Genomic DNA, 25,254 nt, shown 5'->3' on the forward strand with positions numbered 1-25,254 from the left:
CTTTCATCCTAAAAGATCCCAAAACCAAAGGAATATTTAGCTTTATGCACATTGTATTTACACATCTTTTTCAAAAGTTCTTGTCTGTCCTTTAGAGAGATTTAATGACTATGAAAGGATTTGTAGAAGGATAGTTGTGGTTATGATGACTTTAAATTACTTTCAGCATTTGAACATGTTTGCCAGTGCAATGATTGTTAATTAAGTAAATATTTATTTGTTTCCTCTGGGCTGTGAATGCTTGTGATATTTCAACCAGACATACTTCAAAGGATGGGACACCCCAGGCCCTTAGTGAAGAGGAGATGAACAGACTGGGAGCCAAGATTGTGAAAGCAGAACTGATGGGAAATTTGGTAAGGTTTTTGAAGATTGTCCTGATTTACTGCAGATGGCATGTACTATAGCTCACAGAGCTTGAACTGGCCTCTCCTTTTGACCAAAGTACTATGAAAAGCCATTTCATCAGGCTCAGGATTTAATATGCAACCTTCTTCATAACTTCTCCTACAAATAGCTATGCTCTGTGGTCAAGGGGGGAGGGGCTTCAGCCCTGTAGGGGTTTGTAGAATAGGGACCATATCGAAAACAATTTTCTCTTTATGGTGAGAGTTAGAGAACAGTGTATAGAGGTTTTTTGTTGAACAGGAGGAAGGGGAAACTTGCAACGTGCTCCTGCCAATTTCAAAATAAAGGTGGAGGACGTTCTGATTTCCTGTTATCACCACAGACCTCAGTCAGCAGACACTTGTAGTCCATGCTGCCCTGCATTAGTATATGAGCGCTAAGCATCAAGATTATGATTGTAACCTGTCCCTGGTGGGGTGAGCTCCCCATGAGTCTCTGGAGCTCCTAGCAGTTGCAGGTTTGGCACCATAGTCTCAACTGGAACTGCTAAAGCAGACTGAAAAATCAGGAACCTCGCTGTGTGATTTGAAAGACTCTTGTTTCCAAAAAGATATTTTTATTACATAACACTATAGATACATAATATTGGTTTATCTGATGCCTTTTAGCTAATGGTGATAAGTGAGAACTGTGTCCAACAAACTTCCACTCTCTGACAGAGAGGTCCTTGTGGTTTACTGTTGCTGAGAGAGGTAACACAGTAACTCACAGTTCTGGGAACACCAGTAGATTGGCACATGCCCCCCAATTTTTGTGTATTATTTATTTATGAATTTATTTATTATTTGTCGTGTATTGTGGTAACATCTTGAGGTGTCAACCATGTCAGTCTCATTGTGTTAGATTGAGGCTATGTTTTGCAAGTTATTGTGTCGTGCATAGATGCTCTTAAAAACGTATTGCAAAAATCTAATGGACAATGGTGAAAAATGTCCATTTTAGAAACAATTCAACCAATGTGGTCCTTTGTGTTTTGTTTTTGTTTCTAAGGATAATTTATTTTTCATGCATCTATGCTTGCTGCATGAGTCTCTCCTGAAGCAATAATTCTGTTTGACATCATCTCTACAGCAACTGCTGTAATTATGAAGTCATAAATAAGATTATAACTTTGTGCCGGGAACAAGAAGTGGCTTTCAGACTTTTTTTTTGATTTATGATGTCCTCACAGATTATTTTTTGCACAGATCTGTGTGTCCTGATTTTATAGGGACAGTCTCAATATTTGAGGGTTTTTCTTATATAGGCACCTATAACCCCCCCAACCTCCATTCTGATTTTTCACATTTGCTATCTGGTCACCCTATACATTGTAAATAACTATGTTCAGATCTTATTTTACATCAGTATTTTGTTCTCCCCTTTGCATAATCATCAGAATAAATGTATATGCAGCATATTTTTAAACAGAGATAGCTTGTAAAGAGACATTGCCAAGCTGAAATCTAGTCAGCTTTGAAAACAACTAAAATCTAAAAGTGAACTAAAAATAATGTCAGATACTACATCTTTCCCCCCGTAAGTCTCACTGCCAATTTGGGGGATTTTAAACTTGTATTTTTGAATATTTTTCTCTTCCCTATTGATATTTGAAAAACTCACACAAATGAGAGAAATTGAGTATTAGGCCATACAGGGGAAACCAGTGAAACTGATTATACACCAAGTGCTATAAAATGCATAAAGTAATCTAAATTGTGGGGGACATGGGAAACTCATAATTTTTCTAATTCTCTAATTTTTAGTCATGGTAATCTTAGCTGATACATGTAACAATACAGGGAAGCATTTGGACAGAAGTATGATTTTATGCTGTCAGTGTTCTTTTAAGTAACAGAAGAAAATATTCTCAATAAAAGCACTCTTGTAAATACAAATGATGTATATGTGAGATATTTTGCAATTTTGTTTGATTTCAGTTAGTAATAGTCAAAATTATTATGTTATAATGCTGCTGTTAATTTCATATTATTTTAATTATTTATATTGAAAATAATTTTTCATTGTGTGGAATCAGCAATTTAGGCCTGTTTCCCTTCTTTAATAATAAATGTAAATCAAATGAATTAATTTGTTACATTTTGCTCTATTGCCCTGAATTTAGCCCATTGAGTCTAAATTGCTGTGATTTATGTAATAGGAACTATGCAGTGTTGTTGTAGCAAGGTTGATCCCAGAATATGAGAGAGACAAGATGGGTGAGGTGATACCTTTTGTTGGAGCAGCTTCTGTTGGTGAGAGACAAGCTTTTGAGCTGCACAGAGCTCTTCTTCAGGTCTGCAGAAAGGTACTGAGAGTGTTGCAGCTAAATACAAAATTGAACAGATAGTTCAGCATAAGTAGTTAGCACATATTCTAAGGGAACTATCTGTTCAATCTTGCATTTAATTGTGAAACTCTCAGTACTTTTCCCAGACATGAGGAAGAGCTCTGTGTAGCTCAAAAGCTTGTCTCTCTCCTCAACAGAAATTGGTCCAATAAAAGGTATTATCTCATCCACCTCGTCTGTATAATGAGGAGTGGAAGAGAGGACTATACCAGGAAAAACAATTAATGGGAGAATGCAAATAGGTCTCACTCTTCTGTCTTTGGGTCATCCAAAACCCAGATTAGATTCAGTCTTGGCCCAAATTTTGAGGTGGTGTTTAAGGGAGGATAAATCTATGCAGTAGAAGCAGCTGTAAAATGTGCTCCCTTAGACTCGTTCTGGAACTTATAAACTAAGGGTGATGTTGGAAAAGGGTGTACATTACATTAAGTTAGACTTACCTCTATTTGCTTTCCCATCTGTATAATGGCTGTTACGCTTACCTGCAGATTTTATGAGCATAAATTGATTAATATTTGAACAATGTGTTTAAAAATGTAATGTGTTATGGAAGTGCTATTTTTTTAAATTCTATTATGTGCCATAATGCTTCAGATGCATCTGTCTTAAATTTTTTGGAAAAATTTTTGATTTTGTACCTATAATAAGGAATTGTTCAAATGGCCCTTGCATTACAGTTAATAGTACTTCTATATACCTGTGAGCTGGCGTTTTAAAAAATAAACAAAATATGGAGAAGCAAGAGAAATGGACAGTTGGGATATACATTTCTGTAAATAAGAGCTAAAACAACTGAATTAATTCATTTTGGTCATTTTCTTTAAAGGATTTAGCTTCAAAGCTTCAAGTCCAGCTTGAAAATGCACGCAAACTAAAAGAAAGTAGAACAGAGACTCCTGCAAGACAATCTGAAAAGGAGGTAAGGGAAAAATGTTCCTCCGTTGTTATGTGCTAGTACAAAACTCACAATGCAGGTAAAAAGTACCTGTAGTAATGATATTTGTAAGTGTAGATGTTGAAATTTACAAAGGCTATCTGTAAAAGAGCCAAGGCATTTAGGGAGTGCTAAAATGTAGGACTGTATAGCTGTAGGGAAAATGTCATAAACTCCTTCTGGATGCAGTTCATCCCAGTGTATCCTTCAAAGCCTGGGTGATGCCCTATATACATACCTCATGAGAGCCAAATTCCTGTTGTAATTGAATAGTACGGCTCCCAGTGATTCCATTGGAACAGGATTTGACTCTTCCTAGAGGTCTTAAGCAGTGTGTTAAGCCATTGCATGGCACCTCGATACTGGGTATTTTTTGTCCACAGTATTCAGGTTTCACTTTACTTTGCTTACATTGGTAAAATACTGGCAAAGTGTCCATTGTGCCTTATGTCTTCAGGTGATGCTGAGCATATTCCCATTGCAGTAGTTTACTTTAAAAATATATATATAGAGAGAGAGAACAAACTGCCTCCATCAGGACAGGATGAGGTACTATTTCTAACAGTAATTTCTGGTGGTAATATAGACCACAAAACTGAAGTTGGAAGGAAGATTACAGTTTTAGATTGTATGGAGCAATCTTCAGATTTATGGACCCCAAAATAGACGTAAAGTCAATATAGAGTAAATCAGATTGGACTTTGTCCAGTGAACCTGTTTAGACAGGTTTGTATCTGATATTTATAAAGCTGCTAGAAATTAAAAACTTTGAAAAGTAAGTATGCAGATAGAAAGTGAAACTAGTTAGATTTCCAGTGTGCTAATTACAATTTCAAAGTACAGTATAGTTCTTCTAGATCACAAGAGGCATATTATCTTTTTTAGAAGCAAATATGTTGTGTATATGCTTACCTCATTATTTTTAGAGATGTCTGTTTTTTATAAAGGACTGAGAGCAAGCATATTTTAAGTAAATATAAGTAGCATAATTGTGCCTTTTAGGGTGAACTCAGAAAAAGGCATTAAAAACCAACACCAAAAACAGAAGAAAACAGAGATACTGATTATTCACTTCCATTTAAAGATAAATTATTACCAATACGTATTGCAATAAGAAATGCATATTTAAGTTACTAGCATATCATTTCTCACGAAAAAGGTACTACTTTATTAGGCTGAGCAATAAATCATCTAAAGATATACCTTAGAAATATTAAGCATTTTAAAAATTTGCTTGTGTCCTGTTTAATTATATTTTAGTGCTCTAGATATTCTTTCAGCTGAAGTGCATTTGTTGGTTTATGACTTCCAAAAAGCTTGATAGCATTCAATCTGATATTGCCAATTTAAAAGTACAGGTTTGAACTTTAAAAAATATCTGGAAGTTTGGGGTGTTGAAATATCTTATCTATGGAAACCTGATGCTGTGATTGGATGAAAAATTAGGCTATTTTTGGATGTGAGCAATTATATTCCAAGGTCTTGTAAAAAATGCATTAAGATTTAATAATTAGGAGGTATTAATGGGATATTAAATGATTGGATGTGTGAAAAAAAACCTGTTAATTTTATATTCACATGTAACTACAAATGAAAAATGTTTTTTTCTGTGTAACTACTTAGCATCCTTCATACACCAAAGTATTTTACTGTAAAAGATTAGGCTGCAACGAGTCATGGAGTCTGCCTGCATAGGGCTTATTGTTGTAATTGAGGCTTTTTATCCTGAGAGTTCAGAGAGTGGGACTATGTATACTAATGCGACTGCATGCTATTATGTTCTCAGCAGTAGCTCTCACACAGATTTGCATATCCATCTGTCTTTTATTGATGGGGAAATGTTGGCCAGCGTACCAGGGTTAAGCCAGTGTTGTTGAAAAATGCCAGTGAATTCTCAAATTCTGATTACAAACCCCAGCCGAGTTTTGACTGTGATGTTGGGGTGAGGTCAAAGAGAACTTGACAAGGATGTTGTGGCTGTACCTTCCCATGATACTCAGTGGTAGGAGAGCGCACGCACAGGGAACTAGTGGTCAGGTTTAATTGGCTCTTGTAGCTATATTAAACCTGCCTTAGAAGCATGGTACCTGTCTTCTGAGTACCAGGTTAGATCCAAATTCCTCAGACAGCATGCTGTGAAGAGTCAGGAGTGTGACCATCGGAGGCTCACCTGCTGTTCTGCACAGTGTTCAGTAATTGCTCAGCAAAATTATAATTTTATTAGCTGAGATCTCATAATAGTTTTAATTCTGTTGTTTGTTTTGAGGTATCAGTGTTGAAATCTGAATTCTGTAATCTGGATAGGGAAGTTTGTTTATACTATTATGTTTATTGTGGGCAAGATTAGGTGTTACAGGCAGTCCTTGACTTTACGTTGTTTGAGTTAGAACGAACGGCACTTATGACACTTCTACATTGACATCCTGATTTGACTTAACACTATAGGTTTCGAGTTTATGGCGCTCGGTCCCGCAGTGGAGTAGATTGCGGTTCTGACGTTCTGATTTACGACGCAATTGTATGGAACCAACTGTGTCGTAAGTCCGAGGACTGCCTGTGTTTTGCTTTTTCCTTTTTAAAGATGGTTACTAGAGGAGATTGGTCCAGTGAAGTTTTACAGTTTTCCCAAATAACTTGTACATTCTTAAATATCATGCTAGCTTTCCTAATCACACATTTGTTATTGTTTTCCTGTAGGCAATGTTTTGGTAACACGTCATGTGAAAGACTGTTTTTAAAAATAAATCTAAACAGGCAATCTGAGAGAAAAAATTATTTTTGATACTGTGATTTGGAATGCACTATTCACAATTTTTTCATACTTCATTATATTGGAGTAGCTAAGAAAGGCCCTATTATTATATTGAAGTTGTCTCAAATTTGTATCCTGAACATTACAGAGTGAAAAGTTTTATCTTCTTAACTAAACATATATAAAAACTGAAGAACACAAATGAATATCTGACCATAATAACTTAGGGAAGCTCTTCAGTAACAATATGTTGTGAAATGTAACACCAGGGTAGGAATGGAAAATAATTGGTAGTACAAAGCAGTTTTATTAGGTTTTCTTCTATTCACACCTCTAATTATGTCAATATCTGATATCCCTGAATGCATCACAGATTATTTTCTATATACTGGAACTTTTAAATCAGCATTCTGAACCCAATTTAGCTAGTTCTGAAGCATGAGGTTAGAGCAGGGGTCGTCAACCTTTCAGAAGTGGTGTGCCGAGTCTTCCTTTATTCACTCTAATTTAAGATTTCGTGTGCCAGTAATACTTTTTAACATTTTTCGAAGGTCTCTTTCTATAAGTCTATAATATACAAACTAAACTATTGTTGTATGTAAAGTAAACAAAGTTTTAAAAATGTTTAGGAAGCTTCATTTAAAATTAAATTAAAATGCAGAGCCCCCTGGACTGATGGCCAGGACCCAGGCAGCGTGAGTGTCACTGAAAATCAGCTCACGTGCCGCCCTCGGCACATGAACCATAGGTTGCCTGTGCCTGGGTTAAGAGCATAACAACATATCAAATTTAACCCTATAACCTCCAAAATAGACTGACTTTTGGCACTATTGGTTTAAGTAGCTCTGGTGGGAAAAGGCACTTTGTATGTAGAACAGTAGAATGTTGCTCTGACTCTTAGGCCCTGATTCAGCAAATTGCTTAGGCAGGCAGATGCATAATTTTAAAGCACATGAATAGTCTTAGTCACTTCAGTGGGACTACTTATGTGCTTAAACTTAGAAGACTTTATTAATTAACATATTATATGAACTACATGGAATAAATACCCTACAATTTAAGTACATCCATGTGCAATGATAGTGTGGAAAACATAAGGCTGTGATATAAAAATAATAGTCTATGCTTTGGGGAACAAGATCAAAACTAAAGGCCAAATTCTGCCCTTGCTGTTCTGTTCAAAGTCACTGAGAATCTCAAACCTCACTGAACATCCAAGGGCAGAATTTGTACTTACATGCCGTGGTGTGGAGATTAATATGTGGCTAGGTGTTTTAATTTCACATAAAAATGTAGCTGCTTCTGTTCAAATTGTAATGAACATTTTGAGGAAAAATGTTATTGTTTGACAATGTGCTCTGTATTGTATAAGATAAGGTTCCTGTTCCAAAGAGCTTATAATTTAATACACACAGAAAACATTGTTCAGATCGCATAATACATCAGGTGCCAGCAAAAGTTTAAGGAGGCTTAGAGTTTTCAAAAATAAATATTAAATTAGGATTATGTAGAAAAGAAAGCTGCTTTGTCTTTCTGATACATGAAAGGGTTGTTACTCTTTTAATCACATTCTCTTTGTTTGGTTATGAGGATTGGATTGATCCATACTGATGAAAATTAGCTATTTAAAGTTCTTTTACTGTATATTTTGACCTTTCTGAAGCGTCACTGGAACTTGAGTGCTGTTTTGCTATATAGAACTCTTTGGCAAATGTTGGTAATAATAATTTCTAACTACATGAAGTGTTGATTTCCTTGATAGTTTTCCAAGCAGTTAGTGGTATGGATTAGTGCATTACTTGCATGTCTTGGTCTTCAGATTCTTGGAATATATTTTCCATCCTACATCACCCTTTGGTCTGGAATCTTGATTTTTTTTTTTTTTTTTTTTTTTTTTTTTAGATGGTTAGTAGAGAATGCTGTCTTGGGACTTGGGCCATTAGATTTATGTAAGTCTTTCATATAGTTTGTAGATTCTCAGATATCAGTCAGAACTTTGTTTTACAGGGCATCTATGACTTTGAGATCAGTTTGAATTACTGTAGGTTGTAAATGTAGTTGAAAGTCTAAGAGAGCTTTCTAAGAAATGGTCCAGTGGGATGAGTACATCTCTGGTGCATAAATCAGAAATGGAGAGCATTTGTTCCACAGCCAACTATGCTGGATGACTAATGTAACACTGGCATCCTTAGCTAGCTAGCTGGCTATTTCTTAAGCATTTTTCACCTTGGAGTACCTATATAAGATTAAGGGTAGATGTAAAAACTAAGGGTATGTCTACACTACAGGATTATTCTGATTTTACCTAAACCGGTTTTGTAAAACAGATTGTATAAAGTCGAGTGCACGCGGTCACACAAAGCACAATAATTCGGCGGTGTGCGTCCATGTACCGAGGCTAGCGTTGATTTCTGGAGCGTTGCACTGTGGGTAGCTATCCCGTAGCTATCCCATTGTTCCCGCAGTCTCCCCTGCCCATTGGAATTCTGGGTTGAGATCCCAATGCATGATGGTGCAAAAACAGTGTCGCGGGTCATTCTGGGTAAATGTCATCACTCATTCCTTCCTCTGTGAAAGCAACGGCAGACAATCATTTCGCGCCCTTTTTCCCTGCATTGCCCTGGCAGACACCATAGCATGGCAACCATGGAGCCCATTTTGTCTTTTGTCACTGTCACCATATGTGTACTGGATGCCGCTGACAGAGGCGGTACTGCAGTACTACACAGCAGCATTCATTTGCCTTTGCAAGGTAGCAGAGACGGTTACCAGTCGTTCTGTACCGTCTGCTGTGCCATTGTAAATTGGCGATGAGATGACGGTTATCAGTCGTTCTGTACCGTCTGCTACTGTCATGGGTGCTCCTGGCTGACCTTCGCTGAGGTCGGCCAGGGGCGCAAAGACAAAAATGGGAATGACTCCCCGAGTCATTCCCTCCTTTATGTTTTATCTAAAAATAGAGTCAGTCCTGCCTAGAATATGGGGAAAGTGAACTAGAGAACCAGTGTATCAGAGGACCAGAGAGCACAGCTGCTCCGTGTCGGATCCTGCAGAAATGATGAGCTGCATGCCATTCATGGGGGGTGCCCCTGCAACAACCCCACCTGTTGCTTCCCTCCTCCCCCAACCTTCCTGGGCTACCGTGGCAGTGTCCCCCCATTTGTGTGATGAAGTAATAAAGAATGCAGGAATAAGAAACAGTGACTTGTTAGTGAGATAAAGTGAGGGGGAGGCAGCCTCCAGCTGCTATGATAGTCCAGGCAGTACAGAATCTTTTCTTTAGACATGAAAGGGTGGGGGGCTGATGGAACTCAGCCCCCAGTTGCTATGATGAGGATGGTTACCAGCCGTTCTGTACCATCTGCTGGGAATGACCGGGAGTCATTCCTATTTTTACCCAGGCGCCCCCGGCCTACCTCACCTGAGGACAGCCAGGAGCACTCACGGGTTGATGACGAGGACAGGTGTCAGTCCTTTTGTACTGTACCATCTGCCACCGGGGAGGGGAGGGGAGAGGATGCCGCTATTCACTGCCGCAGCACTGCGTCTGCCAGCAGCATGCAGTAGACATAGGGTGACATTGAAAAAAGTCAAGAAACGATTTTTTCCCCTTTTTTTTCACGGGGGGCGGGAGGAGGGGTAAATTGACGAGATATACCCTGAACTACCCCGGACAATGTGTTTGACCCTACAGGCATTGGAAGCTCAGCCAAGAATGCAAATACTTTTCAGAGACTGCGGGGACTGTGGGATAGCTGGAGTCCTCAGTCCCCCCTCGCTCCCTCCAAGAGCGTCCATTTGATTCTTTGGCTTTCCGTTACACTTGTCACGCAGCACTGTGCTGTGGACTCTGTATCATAGCCTGGAGATTTTTTTCAAATGCTTTGGCATTTCGTCTTCTGTAACGGAGCTCAGATAGAACAGATTTGTCTCCCCATACAGCAAACAGATCCAGTATCTATCATACGGTCCATGCTGGAGCTCTTTTTGGATTTGGGACTGCATGGCCACCCGTGCTGATCAGAACTCCATGCTGGACAAACAGGAAATGCAATTCAAAAGTTCGTGGGACTTTTCCTGTCTACCTGGCCAGTGCATCCGAGTTCAGATTGCTTTCCAGAGCGGTCACAATGGTGCACTGTGAGATACTGCCCGGAGGCCAATACCGTCGATTTGCGGCCACACTAACCCTAATCCAACATGGCAATACCGATTTCAGCGCTACTCCTCTCGTCGGGGAGGAGTACAGAAACTGGTTTAAAGAGCCCTTTATATCGATATAAAGGGCCTCGTTGTGTGGACGGGTGTAGGGTTAAATTGGTTTAACGCTGCTAAATTCAGTTTAAACGTGTAGTGTAGACCAGGCCTCAGATGCTTGTTTATAGTCTAAGTGAAAGAATAATGTCTCTTAATCTGATCTTTTCTGTTACCAGTGTTTTTTGACCAAATTTAACAAAATCAGTAAGGGGCAAATAAGTCAAACTGCACGGTGTGTGAGCATGCGATCATGCATACACACGTGCTCTAATTGACTATGTTTATGATAATATTAAGATACTGGATGGTGCATACTGTCAACATATAAAACTCTGGTTAATTCCAGTGCTACAATATGTGCACTTCAATAGAGCTTAAGGAATAAGACAGCTCTTCATCATAATACTGGCAACAAAGCTAGACTCTGACTGCAGAGTGATTGTTGCAGACAGTTCTTAATAATGATGAATTAAGCTTAAAGTATGAAATTAATTGGGTAAAAGCCACAAGTAAGTACTTTAGGCAAAGTAACATGGGAATGCTGAAGAGAATATTAAGTTATACAGTTTTTCTTCGAGTCGTGTTCATATGGGTGCTCCACTGTAGGTGTGCTTTCACCCCTGCGCTGCTGATGGGAGAATTTCAGTTGCAATCCGTCCCACTCATGCCTGTTGTCTCACCTTCCCTGAGGGCTTGTCTACATCACAAAGTTGCAGCGCTGGTGAGGGGGTTACAGCGCTGCAACTTAGGAGGTGTACACATCTGCAGGGCATCACCAGCGCTGCAACTCCCTGTTTGCAGCGCTGGTTGTACTCCCGTTTTGTCTCGGGTGTAGAGGATCCAGCGCTGGTAATCAAGTGTAGACACTTACCAGCGCTTTTCTTGACCTCCGTGGAATAAGCAGGTATCCCAGCATACCTGAGGAAGCCTCTGGTAATCAAGCTGGTCTCCTTCCCCGGTTTGCTCTCGCGTTCCCCGAACCCCGAGCAAGCAGGTCTCCTTCCCTGCGGTTTGCAGGGTGGTTCGGGGAACGCGAGAGCAAACCGTGGCAAAGCTGGTCTGCTTCCCCGGTTTGCTCTCGCGTTCCCCGAACCCCCGTGCAAGCAGATCTCCTTCCCTGCGGTTTGCAGGGGGGTTCGGGGAACGCGAGAGCAAACCGCGGCGAAGCTGGTCTCCTTCCCCGGTTTGCTCTCGCGTTCCCTGAACCCCCCTGCAAACCGCAGGGAAGGAGACCTGCTTGCTCGGGGGTTCGGGGAACGCGAGAGCAAACCGGGGAAGGAGACCAGCTTCGCCGCGGTTTGCTCTCGCGTTCCCCGAACCCCCCTGCAAACCGCAGGGAAGGAGACCTGCTTGCACGGGGGTTCGGGCAACGCGAGAGCAAACCGCGGGCAAGCTGGTCTCCTTCCCCGGTTTGCTCTCGTGTTCCCCGAACCCCCCTTGAAGCCGCCCAACAGCGCTGCAGTGTGGCCACATCTAACACCACTTGCAGCGCTGGTTGCTGTAAGTGTGGCCACTCTGCAGCGCTGGCCCTATACAGCTGTACTAATACAGCTGTAACAACCAGCGCTGCAAAATTGTAGATGTAGACATACCCTGAGGCTAGCTAGCATGCTCAGTCTTTCCCTCTCAGTTCCTTCTCAACCAGAGACTGAGCTGAGAGCTGTCCATCATTTGCGGATCATTAACTTTCTATAGTTTTGTTTATTTAGCTTCACTTTAAGCCTTTTTTCTTAAGTACCTTAGTTTTTTTTTTTTAGCTGGCCATGCCCCCCTCCCCAAAAAAGTAAGAAAAGTAAAGAAGAAAAGGTTTACCTCTCTATGGCTCCCCAGGCTTCAAGAAGTGCCGACAGACATTAACAGCGTGTTCACTGCTTGGGGGAACAGCACAACCAGCAGAAGTGCATCTGGTGCAGACAGCTAAAGCCCAGGTCCAGGAAAGACAGAAAGTTAAGGCTTAAACTCCTACATATGGAGTCAGCCCTTCAACCCCCAGAGTCCTGGAGAGTCATCACCGCAACCTTTTATGTCCAAGGCAGGTGATTTAAAGGAGACAAGACATACTCAAAACCTCCAAGACAGTGGTTCCCAAACTAGGGTTCGTGAAATGTTATAGGGGGTTCTCAGGGAAAAATTCCCTAATGGCGGACAGAGCTGTTCCTAGGGACCCTGGGCAGCATGGGGCCAGCAGCCCGAAGCCCCTGGACTTCCAAGAGCTACGCAGATCAAAGCAAGCATATCTATCACACAGAGGAGATTTAAACTTCAAGACTCCTTATAAGAAATGGAAAGGGAGGTGGGTATTTTTTGCTGTTTTTAAAATTAAATAGGCAGCTAGTATTGTTTTTAATTTTATTAAGAACAAGTTTAAGCCTTGTTACAATGTTCGTTGTTTGCCTGGACTGCTCAAGAGCAAGAGACACACAAATTCACCCGGGAGAAGGCTACATCGTCACAACCAGCACCGACCCAGGTGGACGATATGATCAGGCCCACGCCACCATCACCACTGATACTCTCCACATTCCAGTGCGCTTCTGATCTCTTGGTGTCTGATGCACCAGACTCGCCCATCCTCAGTACCGTAGCCCTGGTTCTAGGCTCCCCCTGGGCATTATAATTAATGGTGTCTCCGGGCTGTGTACTGTGCTTTTTCTCAGCAGAGTCGGAGAGTGAGGAAGAGGACCTGGTTTCCCAGCGCTCCTCATGCTCACCACAAGGGGACCAATTCCAACATGGGCAACAGGGGTATCACCCACCGAACCCACAACCCCATTGGTGTGGACAACTCCGGTTTCAACCACCAGCACCCTATCCTACGTGGCCTTACTGGGATCCCTGGCAAGCCCAGAGATAGAAAACCTCCTGGGCTCCTAGTGTTATACACCAACAAGCTAGGAGGTACCCTCCTTCAGCGGTGGCATCTAGTGCTCCAGAACCTCCTGATATGTACAGCTGGTGGAGGAAATGAAGCCTGAGGCAAAGAAAGAGGACACTCCTCAAGCCCGCTTTTTGTCCTCATTGCCTAATGAGGCAGTGATGCTCCCTGCCATCCATGGATGATTTTGAGTTGTTTCAGGACTTGGCCCAGAGGGTTGCAGATGGCCTGCAGATTCAACTACAGGCAATGTCTGAACCCCAGAACAAATTGGTAGATATTCTTTGTGCTTCTACCTCTACCAGAGTGGTGCTCCCAGTAAACAAGGCGCTTCTGGACCCAACCAGACTTGTGTGGCAAACCCTGGCATCTGCCCCACCTCCCCAACTTGTATACAAGTGGGTAAAAAATACTGGGTGCCAGCAAAAAGCACAGAATTCCTGTTTTCGCACCTGCTTCCGAACTCTGTTATGGCGGACTTGGTTAATGCCAAAAGCTGCCAATACCAATCTCGGTCCAGTCCCCCTGACAAGGAGGGAAAACCCATAGCCCTGTTTAGTGGGAAAGCATGCTCATCTGCCACTCTGCAGTTCCCAGTGGCTAACTACTTATTGGCCAAATATGATTTCCAAACCTATGTGAAATTAAATGCCTTTATTGACCAACTGCCAGATTCTCATAAAGAACAGTTTACAGCCATAGTTAGAGGGCCAACTGGTAGCAAAGACATCTCTCCAGTTATCCCTGGATGCAGCAGACACGACCGCTCACTCAATTTCGACTGTGGTGATCATGAGAAGGGCTTTGTGGTTGCAGTCATATGGTTTCCTCAAAGAGGTCGAGGCAACAGTAGAAGACTCCTTTGATGGAACAAAGCTGTTCGCTGAGAAGACTGACATCTATCTTCATACACTGAAGGATTCTCAGGCAACCCTTCGTTCGTTGGGAATTTGTATGTTGGCCTATAAGAGGAAACACAGCCCTCAGATGCAGTTTAAGCCTCGTTCATCATAATATATGCCTCAGTGTCAATCACAGAGGCCCTACGAACTCCACCAAAAGAAACCAAGGTTCCCTATGTGGAAGCAGTTGTGACAACAGCCAACTTCATTGCAGCCATCAACATCTAAACAGCAGTTTTGACAGGTTGGTTGAGGTGTCCGCAGAACACTCTCCTCATGATTGCATGCCAGTAAATCCTTCACCCTTTTCAGGAATCATCTTATTTTTGTTCTGCAACACATTGGAGTGGATAACCTCTGACAAGTGAGTATTTGAAATCATCCATAGTGAATATGCGATCCATTTCTCAGAACAACATAAGAATGGTCCTACTTGGTCAGACCAAAGGTCCATCTAGCCCAGTATCCTGTCTTCGGACAGTGCCAGGTGCCCCAGAGGGAGTGAACAGAACAGGTGACCATCCAGTGATCCATCCCCTGTTGCTCATTCCCAGCTTCTGGCAAGCAGAGGCTAGGAACACTCCTCCCTTCCTCCTCCCAAACCCCGTTCTCCTTCAGGGACCCTTCTCACAAGAATCTGCTACACCAAGAAGTGAACCATCGCCTTAGTGTAAGAGCTATAGAGCCGTTACCCATGTGCTCCGGGGCAAAGGCTTCTATTCTTGCTACATTGTGATACTGAAGAAAAAGGGAGGTTGGAGTCCTATACTGGACCTCAGAGCACTCAACAGTTTTATCAAAGCACAGAAGTTCAAGATGGTCACTATCCATGATCATCTCAGCATTAGAAGAAGGAGATTGGTTCTTGGCTGTCAACCTTCAGGATGCATGCTTCCATATCTCCATCATTCTGAGCCACAGACAGTACCTCAGATTTACCATGGGTCAAGACCACTACCAGTACAGGGTCCTCCCATTTGGCCTTTCTTTTCCCACAGGGTGTTCTCCAAGGTCCTCTCGGTGGTGGCAGCCTATTTGCAGTCTAGGGGTATTATGATTTTCTCTTAAGTGGACGATTTCCTGCTCAGGGCTTGGTTTTACAGAGTGGCCCAGAGAGTCACCAAAGTCACATGTGATCTGTTCTCAGACCTGGGCCTGCAAATCAACAAACAAAAATTGACCTTGATTCCGGTGCAAAGTTCATAGGAGCTGACCTCGACTCTGTTCAAGCGAAGGTGCTCCTCCCACTTCACAGGTTCCTCAGTTTCTCTTCATTGATAGAGACAGTTTAATCCAGGCCACAAATCTCGACCAGACACTGCCTTCAGCTTCTGGGGCACATGCCAGATTACATATGAGATGCCTCCAAGCATGGTTTGCAAACCAAACAAAGACAATATAAATAAACTCATGTCTGTGCCTTCCAGGATCAAGCAATCCCTAGACTGGTGGAAAAACCTGACAAACGTCTGTATGGAAGTTCCATTTATGCAACCCTCCCCATCTCTTCTGACCACCAACATGTCCCTCACAGGATGGGGGCCTATCTCAATAGTCACACAATACAGGGCAAATGGTCCCCAGCAGAGACATGCCTTCACATCAGTCCACTCGAGCTCAGAGCAGTCAGAAATGCATCCACTCATTTCTTTCCACAGATCAAGGACTCTCGTACAAAGGTCATGACGGACAGCATGGCCTGTATGTACTACATAAACTGACAAGGAGGAGCTAGATCCCACTTCTTTTGCATGGAAGCACTGAAGTTATGGAACTGGTGCATTTCCCACAACATTCTAATATCAGCGGCGTATCTACCAGGAATACACAACATGACAATCGACAGTCTCAGCTGAAAATTCCCACGCAACCATGAACAGGAGATAGAGATGAAATCCCTACGTGACATATTTCGGTGGTAGGGTGCAGCGATAATAGACTTTTTTACGATTCACTGGAACAGGAAATGTTACCAGTACTGTTCCAGAGCAGGGATTGGTCACCACTCCTGTCTTGGGACAAAAGCCTCTTGTATGCCTTTCCCCCTATCCTTTTTCTGATGAAGATCCTGCTGAAAGTGAAAACAGGAAAGATGAGCATCATTCTGATCTCTCCTACCTGACCCAGACAGACATGGTACCCTTACTTGTCACAGCTGTCTGTCTGTCCTGACTCTTCTGGTCATTCTTCATTTTCTGTCGCAGAATGAGGGTTGCACTCTCCATCCCAATCTGAGGACCTTATGGCTCAAAGTGTGGCTCCTTCCTGGTTCCATCTCATATAAGCATCTTGCTCTGAGGAGGTGAAAGAGGTGCTGTTAGACAGTAGAAAGAGCGCTACCTGCCAAACCTACCTTCAAAAATGGAAGAGGTTTCAGACATGGTGCCAACCCAGGGGAATTGCTCTGGATGTGTCCACTCTGCCATTGGTGTTGGACTATTTATTATCCCTAAAGAAATCAGGCATTGGTTAAAATATATATATAATATTCTCTTTCGCACTCACAATATATAAATAAAAGCAATAAAGGAAATATTTGAAAAATGTGAACAGATGCTGCACATATTAGCATTCAGATGTCAAGTGTCCTAGGCTGTTAAGAAGTTAGCAAATACACTTATTCTACTACTGTCACTATTAAAAAAAAAATATGGGAAGATAACTAAAAGATTAGAGAAACTAATGTAGGATCTTCAGTGTGGGATCTCTGGGTCCCAGCTACACAGTGGGCACATAAAATTACAAGGAGAAGGCTTACAAACAGATAACTTCAGCACAGCAAGTCTTTATATTTAACTACTGGATTTTGAATTAAAAAGCAATTGCTTTTAGTTGAGTAGGAATTATTTAATCAAATTAACGGTAAAGCAATAGACATATCTTTTGCCACAAGATACAGCAATTTCAAAAGCATGTCTAATCAGACTTTTCCAATTAAAGATATGCAGATGTATCTCTGAGAGTTGTTTTTGGATACAGAGAGTGAATGAAAAATCCCTGGAGAGTGATAGTCTTCAGTGTAGCCAGATACAATACATCAAGTTACAGTCTGCAACTGATTGAGGTGCTACTGATAAGAAGAGGGAAACATTCCCTAGGCTACCTACTGCCTTCTTTGCAGATGTATCATCCTTTAGTTTACCAGGAGAATGCCTGTTCCTGGGGTTCTGCTGGGCTCAGCACACTTACTAGACACACAGACTGCCAAAGTGTAGAGAAATGTCTCTTCTGTCTTCATCCATCCTTGGGGGCACAACTCAAGACTGATCTTTTCACAAAAGCCTTCTTTCCATGAAGATGGCAGGAGCTTGGAAGAACAGTTACGTAATTATTTCATTTGGGAGTAATAATTTAAGGAGAGAGAAAAGGAATAAATAAAGTTAACAAGTCCCGAATCATTCACCATTATGGAGAGTAACAAGTTACCAGTGATCCCGAACTTCAATGTGTCAGAGGCCTGATGTCTGTTAGGTATAGCTTGCTTTCATTTAGTCCTGTACTACTTGGGTGCATTAGAAATAGGGGGGGAGAGAGAGAAAGAACTCTCAGAAAAAAGACATTAACTCTTTAAATGGAGGAGTCAGTTCTTAAGATTAGTATTCTCCACTTTATCAAAAAGAAATTGATTACAAAACACATTCACTCTATAACTCAAATTGTGTTTATGATAAAACCTCATCCCTTATACACAATCCTGAAGAATCAAGCTCAGGATAGAACATGAGATTTGTATCCACAGAAATCACACAGAACATAGTTGCTATCTAGGGGACCATTAGTCAGGTGATATTAAAAGAAGCTGAGGAGATTCAACCATGGAGCACAAGTGAAATAAGTCTTCTGTTGGCTCTAGTAACAGTTGTTTGTTAGTTCTTAATGTTTTTGACATCTCAGATATTTTGTGGAAATAACTCAAAATCTGATTGGAAAGTAGTGGTTCTTTGGAGATACAGCCAGTCATATAGAGAACAGGTTGATCGTTAGAACTTTAGGCAACTTTTGATACCTTGGAACAAGAAACAAAAGAAGAAACTTACACAATACTTTCCATACAGTGGTTATAGGAAAATCAAAAATTAGGGTTCATGGTTGTAAGTATGCCAGACAATTGCATTAAGGAAAGAATTTCGATTAAGGGGCATTCTCAAAAGTATTTCACAAACTGATGATTTTTCTGCAATGGACTATTGTCTTTGCCTAGATATGCATGTTAAGAGGTGCCTTAGCATCTGCATCTCCTACTGACTTCAGTGCGAGTTCACAGGGCTCTGAACATTTCAGGAGGCACTTAGCATCTTGTAAGATTAGTCTCTAAATCCTCATATTGGACTAACTCTTGCCATCTTCCTCCTCCTGTTACCACCCAGTGCAGGAAGATTCCTGCCAGCTGTGTTCCCCTGGCTATTCCTGCTGTGTAGAGGTGCAAAAGGAGCCGTATCATTTAATCAAATCCTGCCTTATCACCTCCACATAGCAGAATAGATTCTTTGTCTCTGAGGGCACTCTGAACATCAAGGAAAAGATATATTTTCCCCATAATACTTCTGTTCTACATTATTGCTAGGGAGAGAGTTCAGACCTTAAATTCACATTAACCTTGCATAGAGTGCTTTGAAGCATATAAGTAGTTCTTTGAAATGCAGTATTCAGTTTCTGGGATGGACTATGGAAATGCAGTTATAAGATTCAGACAATGAGGAGAATAGTCATGATTTATCTCAGGATGTTCCATAAAACAAAGAATAAATTAAAAGGATGCTTTATTACAATGGCAGTTCTAGTTTTTATATAGGAGAGTGACTTTTCATTTTGGGATACTTTAGGGAGAACTTTATATACAGTTATATGAATGCATTTACAATTTGTACTCAATTCAAGACACAGAACGAAATATTATTAAAGAAGTTACAAAAACTACTTCCCATGAAGCGTTGCCAAAACTGTCTGAGAGAGACTTAAAATATTGAAGTTTAGTTGACCAACTAAATGCACAATGAAAATATGCAATCTAATAAAGAATCTTGAATGGTGTGAAACTTTAATAACAGATGGGTTTTGGCCTGTTTACCCAGTTGCATATGTTTTCCAGTTCATCATAATTTGGAAAACCCACTTTTCCATCATTCTTGAATCTTAAGTCTGCAGGATGCCTGAATTGTTCTTCCTTCAGCAGAAGTCTGCATTTTCCCTACAAAAGGTTCATTAACTATTTGTACCTTTGAGGTCAGTAGTTAGTAGAGTAGACATCTCTCCACTGAACGGTTTTTGTTACCTATGCATAATTTATTGAAAGTATAGGCACATAGAGTTTATATCAGAACAATTTTCTGCAAACTGGTAAGAACTTTCTGTGGCCTTTGAAACTTGAAGATGTTTAATGTTCCTGTTTTGATTTTAAAAATACCTAGTTATAAGGAAAGAGTACAGGTATTTGTCAAGCACTGCTCAGAACGGTCTGGCAGCAGATAGTGGCTTACAACTGACTTTATTTGTGACTTTCATAAGTGCTTCAGCTATGCTTGTGTCAATTTTTACCTTACAACATCATGCATTTGTTTTGAGAGTGGAGTAGAAAGTAGTGATTTCCCATTGTGACATTTTCCTCTGGTGTTATCTGGACCAGTGATCCGCCAGGTCACTCCAATCCTTGACTCTGGGAGCCAGCCTTACCCTGCTCTGCTGTGAGAATCCCCACTCCTGGGCTGTTCACGCACAGCCTCTGACATATAAGCTGCTCCCAGCTACTTGCAACTGAATGATATGAGCCAATATCTCCGGTCCGAGACAGCCCTTGGAACCTCTGTCTTGCAGTGTCCAGTTATGCCCGCTGGATGCTGCAAGTTTATATGAGTTCGTCAATTTAACAAAGAAATTGATATGTACCAGGCTTGTTATCCCAAGGGGAGTCTCTGACATGCTGCAAACCAAACACACTGTTTCAGGTAGAACAAACAAACAAATTTATTAACTATGAAAGATAGATTTTAAATGATTATAAGTCAAAGCATAACAATTCGGATTTGGTCAAATGAAATAAAAGCAAAATGCATTCTAAACTGATTTTAATATTTTCAGTGCCCTTACAAACTTAGATGCTTCTCACCACAGGCTGGCTGGTTGCTTTTCAGCCAGGCTCTCCCCTTTGATCAGCACTTTGGTTGGTTGGTGTGGTGTCTGTAGATTTAGGTGGAAGAGAAAGGAAGCACATGGCAAACATCTCTCCCTTTTATCGTATTTTCTTCTCTCTTGGCTTTACCCCCCCCCCAGCCCCTCTCAGTCAGGTGAGCATTACCTCATCGCAGTCCCAACTGACTAAAGGAAGGGGAGTGACTCACTTGAGAGTCCAACAGATCCTTTGTTATTGCCTAAGCCAGTGTCCTTTGTTCCTGTGATACTGGGCTGGGTTTGTCCATACATGCCCTGATGAGGTGTGAACTGCCCCTCTGCTCTTGGGGAGTTTTTGCCTGGGCTTATTTTGAGCCTCATAACTATATACATGAAATTACAACCTATAACATTATTATAACAATGATTACTATAACATTACCATAACAACAATGCTCAGTACATCGTGAGCCTTCCGAAGATACCCGACATGACAAACTTTGCATGAGATACCGCACAATCATATTATAAGAATGAACATGGGGGTATAGGGTGTTCCCACAAAGTACAGAATATCACAACCATGGATCACAGTAACTGAAGTCAAAGGCCACTTTTGGACATTTTCTTCTTTTATCCATACAGTTTTGTTTTCCTACAAAAAGCTCCTATTCCAGTATTTCCATATGTCTGGTTTTTAAGCTTGGGTTTAAGCTAAGTGCCAAAATTACAGATTTGCAAACTATGAGTAACTAGATTCTGAAATCATGCTGGGAATAGGACATGCTTTCCAAGGGAGCTTATGTGCTAATGTTAAAATACAGTGTTTGAATAACTATTTATAACGATGAGAAAAACACATTAAGGCAAAGGTGTCTTTTCTTGAGCACAATTTATGGGAAATTCTTGGAGTATGCAATTTTAATTTTGTCATTAAAATGCAGGAGAAATTGCACAGACCAATTAAATGTATTTGGGCAAAGTAGTAGTAGAATATGTGTCTGGTTTTCAAACTAACAAGGAGAGAAATACTGTCTTCCATATAGGATCTTTTTGGTTTCAATACATGTAATGTGAATAATGGGACAGACAGTGGGTAAACTTCTGTGAATGATCAAGCCAATATTAAAAGAGATTTGAAGTACTGTCTGACACTAGAGATAAAAGACCTTTCAAATACCATGCAGTATTTGTAATTGATAGTGCCAGCTCTTTTCATTGTTTTTCATAATGATCAAATAAGTAGAATTCAATATATTTTCTCTGTTGTGCTCCCCACCCCACATTTGTTTTTTCAGGCTTAGGCAAATCAGCCTAAATATAGACAAAGCAAATAATGTGTGTTGGTCTGTGACTTGCCAAATTTTACAAAGCTACTAATATAAGAATCTGTTGTAGCCCCAATATGACACTGTACTGTAGAAGTACAACACTCCCCAGGGATGCTTAGGGTTGTGAAGAAGTCTTATCTGTGCCTGTTGTGAATCAGCCTCTGACAGCATAAGTACTAGCTTCCAGACCTCCTCTGGCCTCGTTCTGTCTGTATAGGTAGGGATAGGCACATATCAACATTTGAGTACATGGAGTGTTCCCTGCAGTGTCCAGTCCCTTATCCATTGAACACTCACAGAATTACCAGAACCATCGCTTCACTTAATATCACAGCACTTAGATATATTTATAGTGAAAACAAGTTTATTATCAAAGAACAGAGATTCCAGTGGTGGTGAGGAACAATACTGGAAACAAATGGTTACATATAAAACAAAATCATAAGTTTAGTCTCTAGAACAAATGTTAACTAACAGGTTAATTTTCTGTGTGAAGAAGTTTTATCTCACCCAAAGTTCTCTTCAGCATTTTCAGCCAAGTCTGGTTGAGACCCCTTTTTCATGAGGCAAACTTGCTACACATTGTACTTCCTTAGTGAAGAGGACCCAGATGTCTTCTCCACCCCTCAGATGCCATAAAGCAAACATTTGAAGTGCACCTCAAGATAAGGTTCTCTCTCCCCCCAACTCCACTGTTTTTACTTCCTGTTAGTTTCTTTCTGAAGTTCTTACAATTCTTCATTTGCATTCAGTTCAGACTGGTGATAAGAAGCCCATTGTGAATGAGACAATACTCAACGTACAGGTAAACAGAGAAATATGTTACCCGGGATTCTTTCAACCCAAAGCTCTTGGTAACTTTACTCTGTGCGAGGTGGTGTGAGGAAATAGATCAATGGAAACGTGGTCGTCTGACTGATAGATGGCTGGCACAAACAGTACGATACAAGAGTGCTTTCACTTAAAGCTATACTTTATTTAGTCTCAAACACTTACACATATCTGCCACAGGTTAGTAAAATACCTCAAACCCTCAATAATTACTGAAGTTTGGTGTGGCTTTTAAGTGGTACAGCAGCAGCCTTCTGATTGGCCCATCTTTCAGCTGCTGTTGGGGACCTAAACTGTGTCCTTGAAGAGATCCTGAAGAGTCTAAACCTCTCCCCCCTTTTTTATCCTTGTTCATATACAATGACACGTCAATCAAAAAAGCTTGTTAGGTAAGCGGTTTCAAAAGCTAAATAAGAGGTTTCCTCAGATTACAAATTAGTCAGATGTGTTTCTGCAGAGTCTGTATGCCCTGACACACACATTCCAGAAGGCAAATATAGAGAAGTTTCTTGCTTTTCTCCAGAAACACAGACCCCAGCAAATCCAACAGAGATTTCATCAGGGAGGGGTGTAGGTTCAGGCAAAGGTTAAAAAAGAGTGTCCCTTTGGGGTTGCCCAATCCCTGTCCCCTCCTAGCTTAGTCATGCTAAACTACACAGGCCTGCAAAAAGGCCCACAAGTGTTGATTGCTGTTAGCAACAACTAAGATAATCAGTATTTCACTATTGGTAGTGGTCCCTGGCCTTTTACTGGTCCTTCAAAATCTCCCTGTACAGATAGATAAACATCTCTTGTCTGATGGAAAACCTGTTTTTCATTTTTGTTGGTGACCATCCCCTTCCCGCCCCCCAGACACAGACTTTTAGAACATACTTCCTGTATGTGTATGTAACTCCGTACACAACATGTACATGCATTGCAATAATATTGATGACTAGTGTGACCCCAGCTTTTATCTTTCTTTGGTGAACTAGAATGTGCACACCAGACCATGAGAATCCAGTAGCCCTTCTGCATCTTCTTGCCAGTTGCCGTTAAGAGGTTCTTGGGGACACAAGGATTACTTTTATTTGTAGAAAGGGATGTGGGATACTATTTTTCTGAATTAGTGAACTCAGTTGCATAACTTGCTGCTCAATAAATACTGTATTGTATAGTGCTTATAAAATGAAACAGGCTCCTGACATAGGTGCAATGCTATGACTCTTCCAAATAGTTTAGAATAGTCCAGATTTTAATTTAATTTAATTTAATTTACTTCAGCATGGAAATATAAATGCAGACTTCCGGTTTTCTTAACTCACCCTTTTGTCAAAGCTTAACCAATGTGAAGTTTGTCTCAGTGCCTTCTCTTTAAATAGGGCAATGACAGACTGGTTTAGCAGACATTCTGTGCTTTGAACACAAAGAATGTAAAACCTCAGTGATGCATCTGCACTTGAATTAGCCCCAAAACAGGAATCCTGAGATTACTCCTTTGTTCCAAGTTTTTCACAAAGCATTGTACTGTTGTAAACTGTCAACCCAGTCTCTGTAAGTTTAAATTCCAAGCCTAGGAAGGTACAAAGAACAAAGTGTTTCGTGTTCAAAACCTGTTTTGAAAATTTAAACCATAAATTAGTAAAATGTGAGCGGTAACATGCTTTTTATATGTCAGAAATAAGACACAAGAATGTTTCAGTTTTTAAGAAATGGAGCTGAAGAGCATCTATCAACTGAAGAAAATTATGACCATATGGGTATCCGGTGTAATCACTGGGCTAACAGCTCATTAGCCAATTGTTACATGAAATGTTTTTGTAACATTTTTGTAAGTAATTATGTAGTTTAAGAAGAACAATTAAACTGTGTACCCATACTTCTAGGGTGGATGAAGAGATTTGGCTTTCAGCCAATACATCTGGAGTATGTGATAATCTCAGTTATCTGCACAGTTTGCAATGTGTGTGTAGTTTTTTAAAGTATATTTTGTTGGCATTGAATTGGCTGCTTTGGAAAGTGAAGATTTCTATTTATATGTAGAATGGGTACAGCATGGGCTATGGCAGAGGAAGCTTTTCCCATGCCATCCTGCCAATATGCCTTAACTCTGACCTGGATGTACTGCCTCTAGTGGCAAAAAGGCATTTTAGTTTCCATGTCTATTTAGTTTTTTGGCTCTCTACTGATACTGGGAACAAAGGTGCCAGTTGTGATAGTGGCTTTTTGTTGTTGATTCTTCTTAGCTAGAAACTAGCTTAGGTGTACCATTCATTTCATATAGGGCACCAAATTGAACTATTGGCTATTAATCTTCAAATTCCCTCCTAGTTTTCATCTGTTTTACCTGGCATATCTTTTCCTTTCTGTTGTTCTGGTCTGGATTTTCATTTTTTGAAGGATGTCTGTTTGTATTGAAAAACATCTTTAGTCTGCCATCTAATCATACTGTGGCTTTTTTCTTGCTTTCCAGATCCTTTTATGTGGAGGCTTATGCGTGCCTTTTTTAACTCCGTTATGACATGCTTAAATAACCTCCATGCTCAGTCTA

At 40.8% G+C, this 25,254-nt stretch overlaps 2 protein-coding genes across 5 annotated transcripts in view; one reads left to right on the forward strand and one right to left on the reverse strand.

Annotated features, from left to right (window-relative positions):
• The window catches only part of CWF19L2 (CWF19 like cell cycle control factor 2), a 175,137-nt gene that overhangs the window by 60,658 nt on the left and 89,225 nt on the right, over positions 1-25,254 (forward strand). For all 4 annotated transcript variants that reach the window (XM_050927803.1, XM_050927785.1, XM_050927811.1 and 1 more), the window contains exons 9-10: positions 260-356; positions 3,564-3,656. In XM_050927803.1, coding sequence (XP_050783760.1) covers positions 260-356; positions 3,564-3,656 — 190 coding nt within the window. The remainder of the gene's footprint in view (positions 1-259; positions 357-3,563; positions 3,657-25,254) is intronic.
• AASDHPPT (aminoadipate-semialdehyde dehydrogenase-phosphopantetheinyl transferase) overlaps positions 1-25,254 on the reverse strand; it is a 1,013,205-nt gene that overhangs the window by 47,550 nt on the left and 940,401 nt on the right. The gene's annotated exons all lie outside the window — the stretch shown is intronic.

The sequence above is a fragment of the Gopherus flavomarginatus genome, chromosome 1 (assembly GCF_025201925.1).
Source record: "Gopherus flavomarginatus isolate rGopFla2 chromosome 1, rGopFla2.mat.asm, whole genome shotgun sequence".
NCBI classification, from domain to species: domain Eukaryota; kingdom Metazoa; phylum Chordata; order Testudines; family Testudinidae; genus Gopherus; species Gopherus flavomarginatus.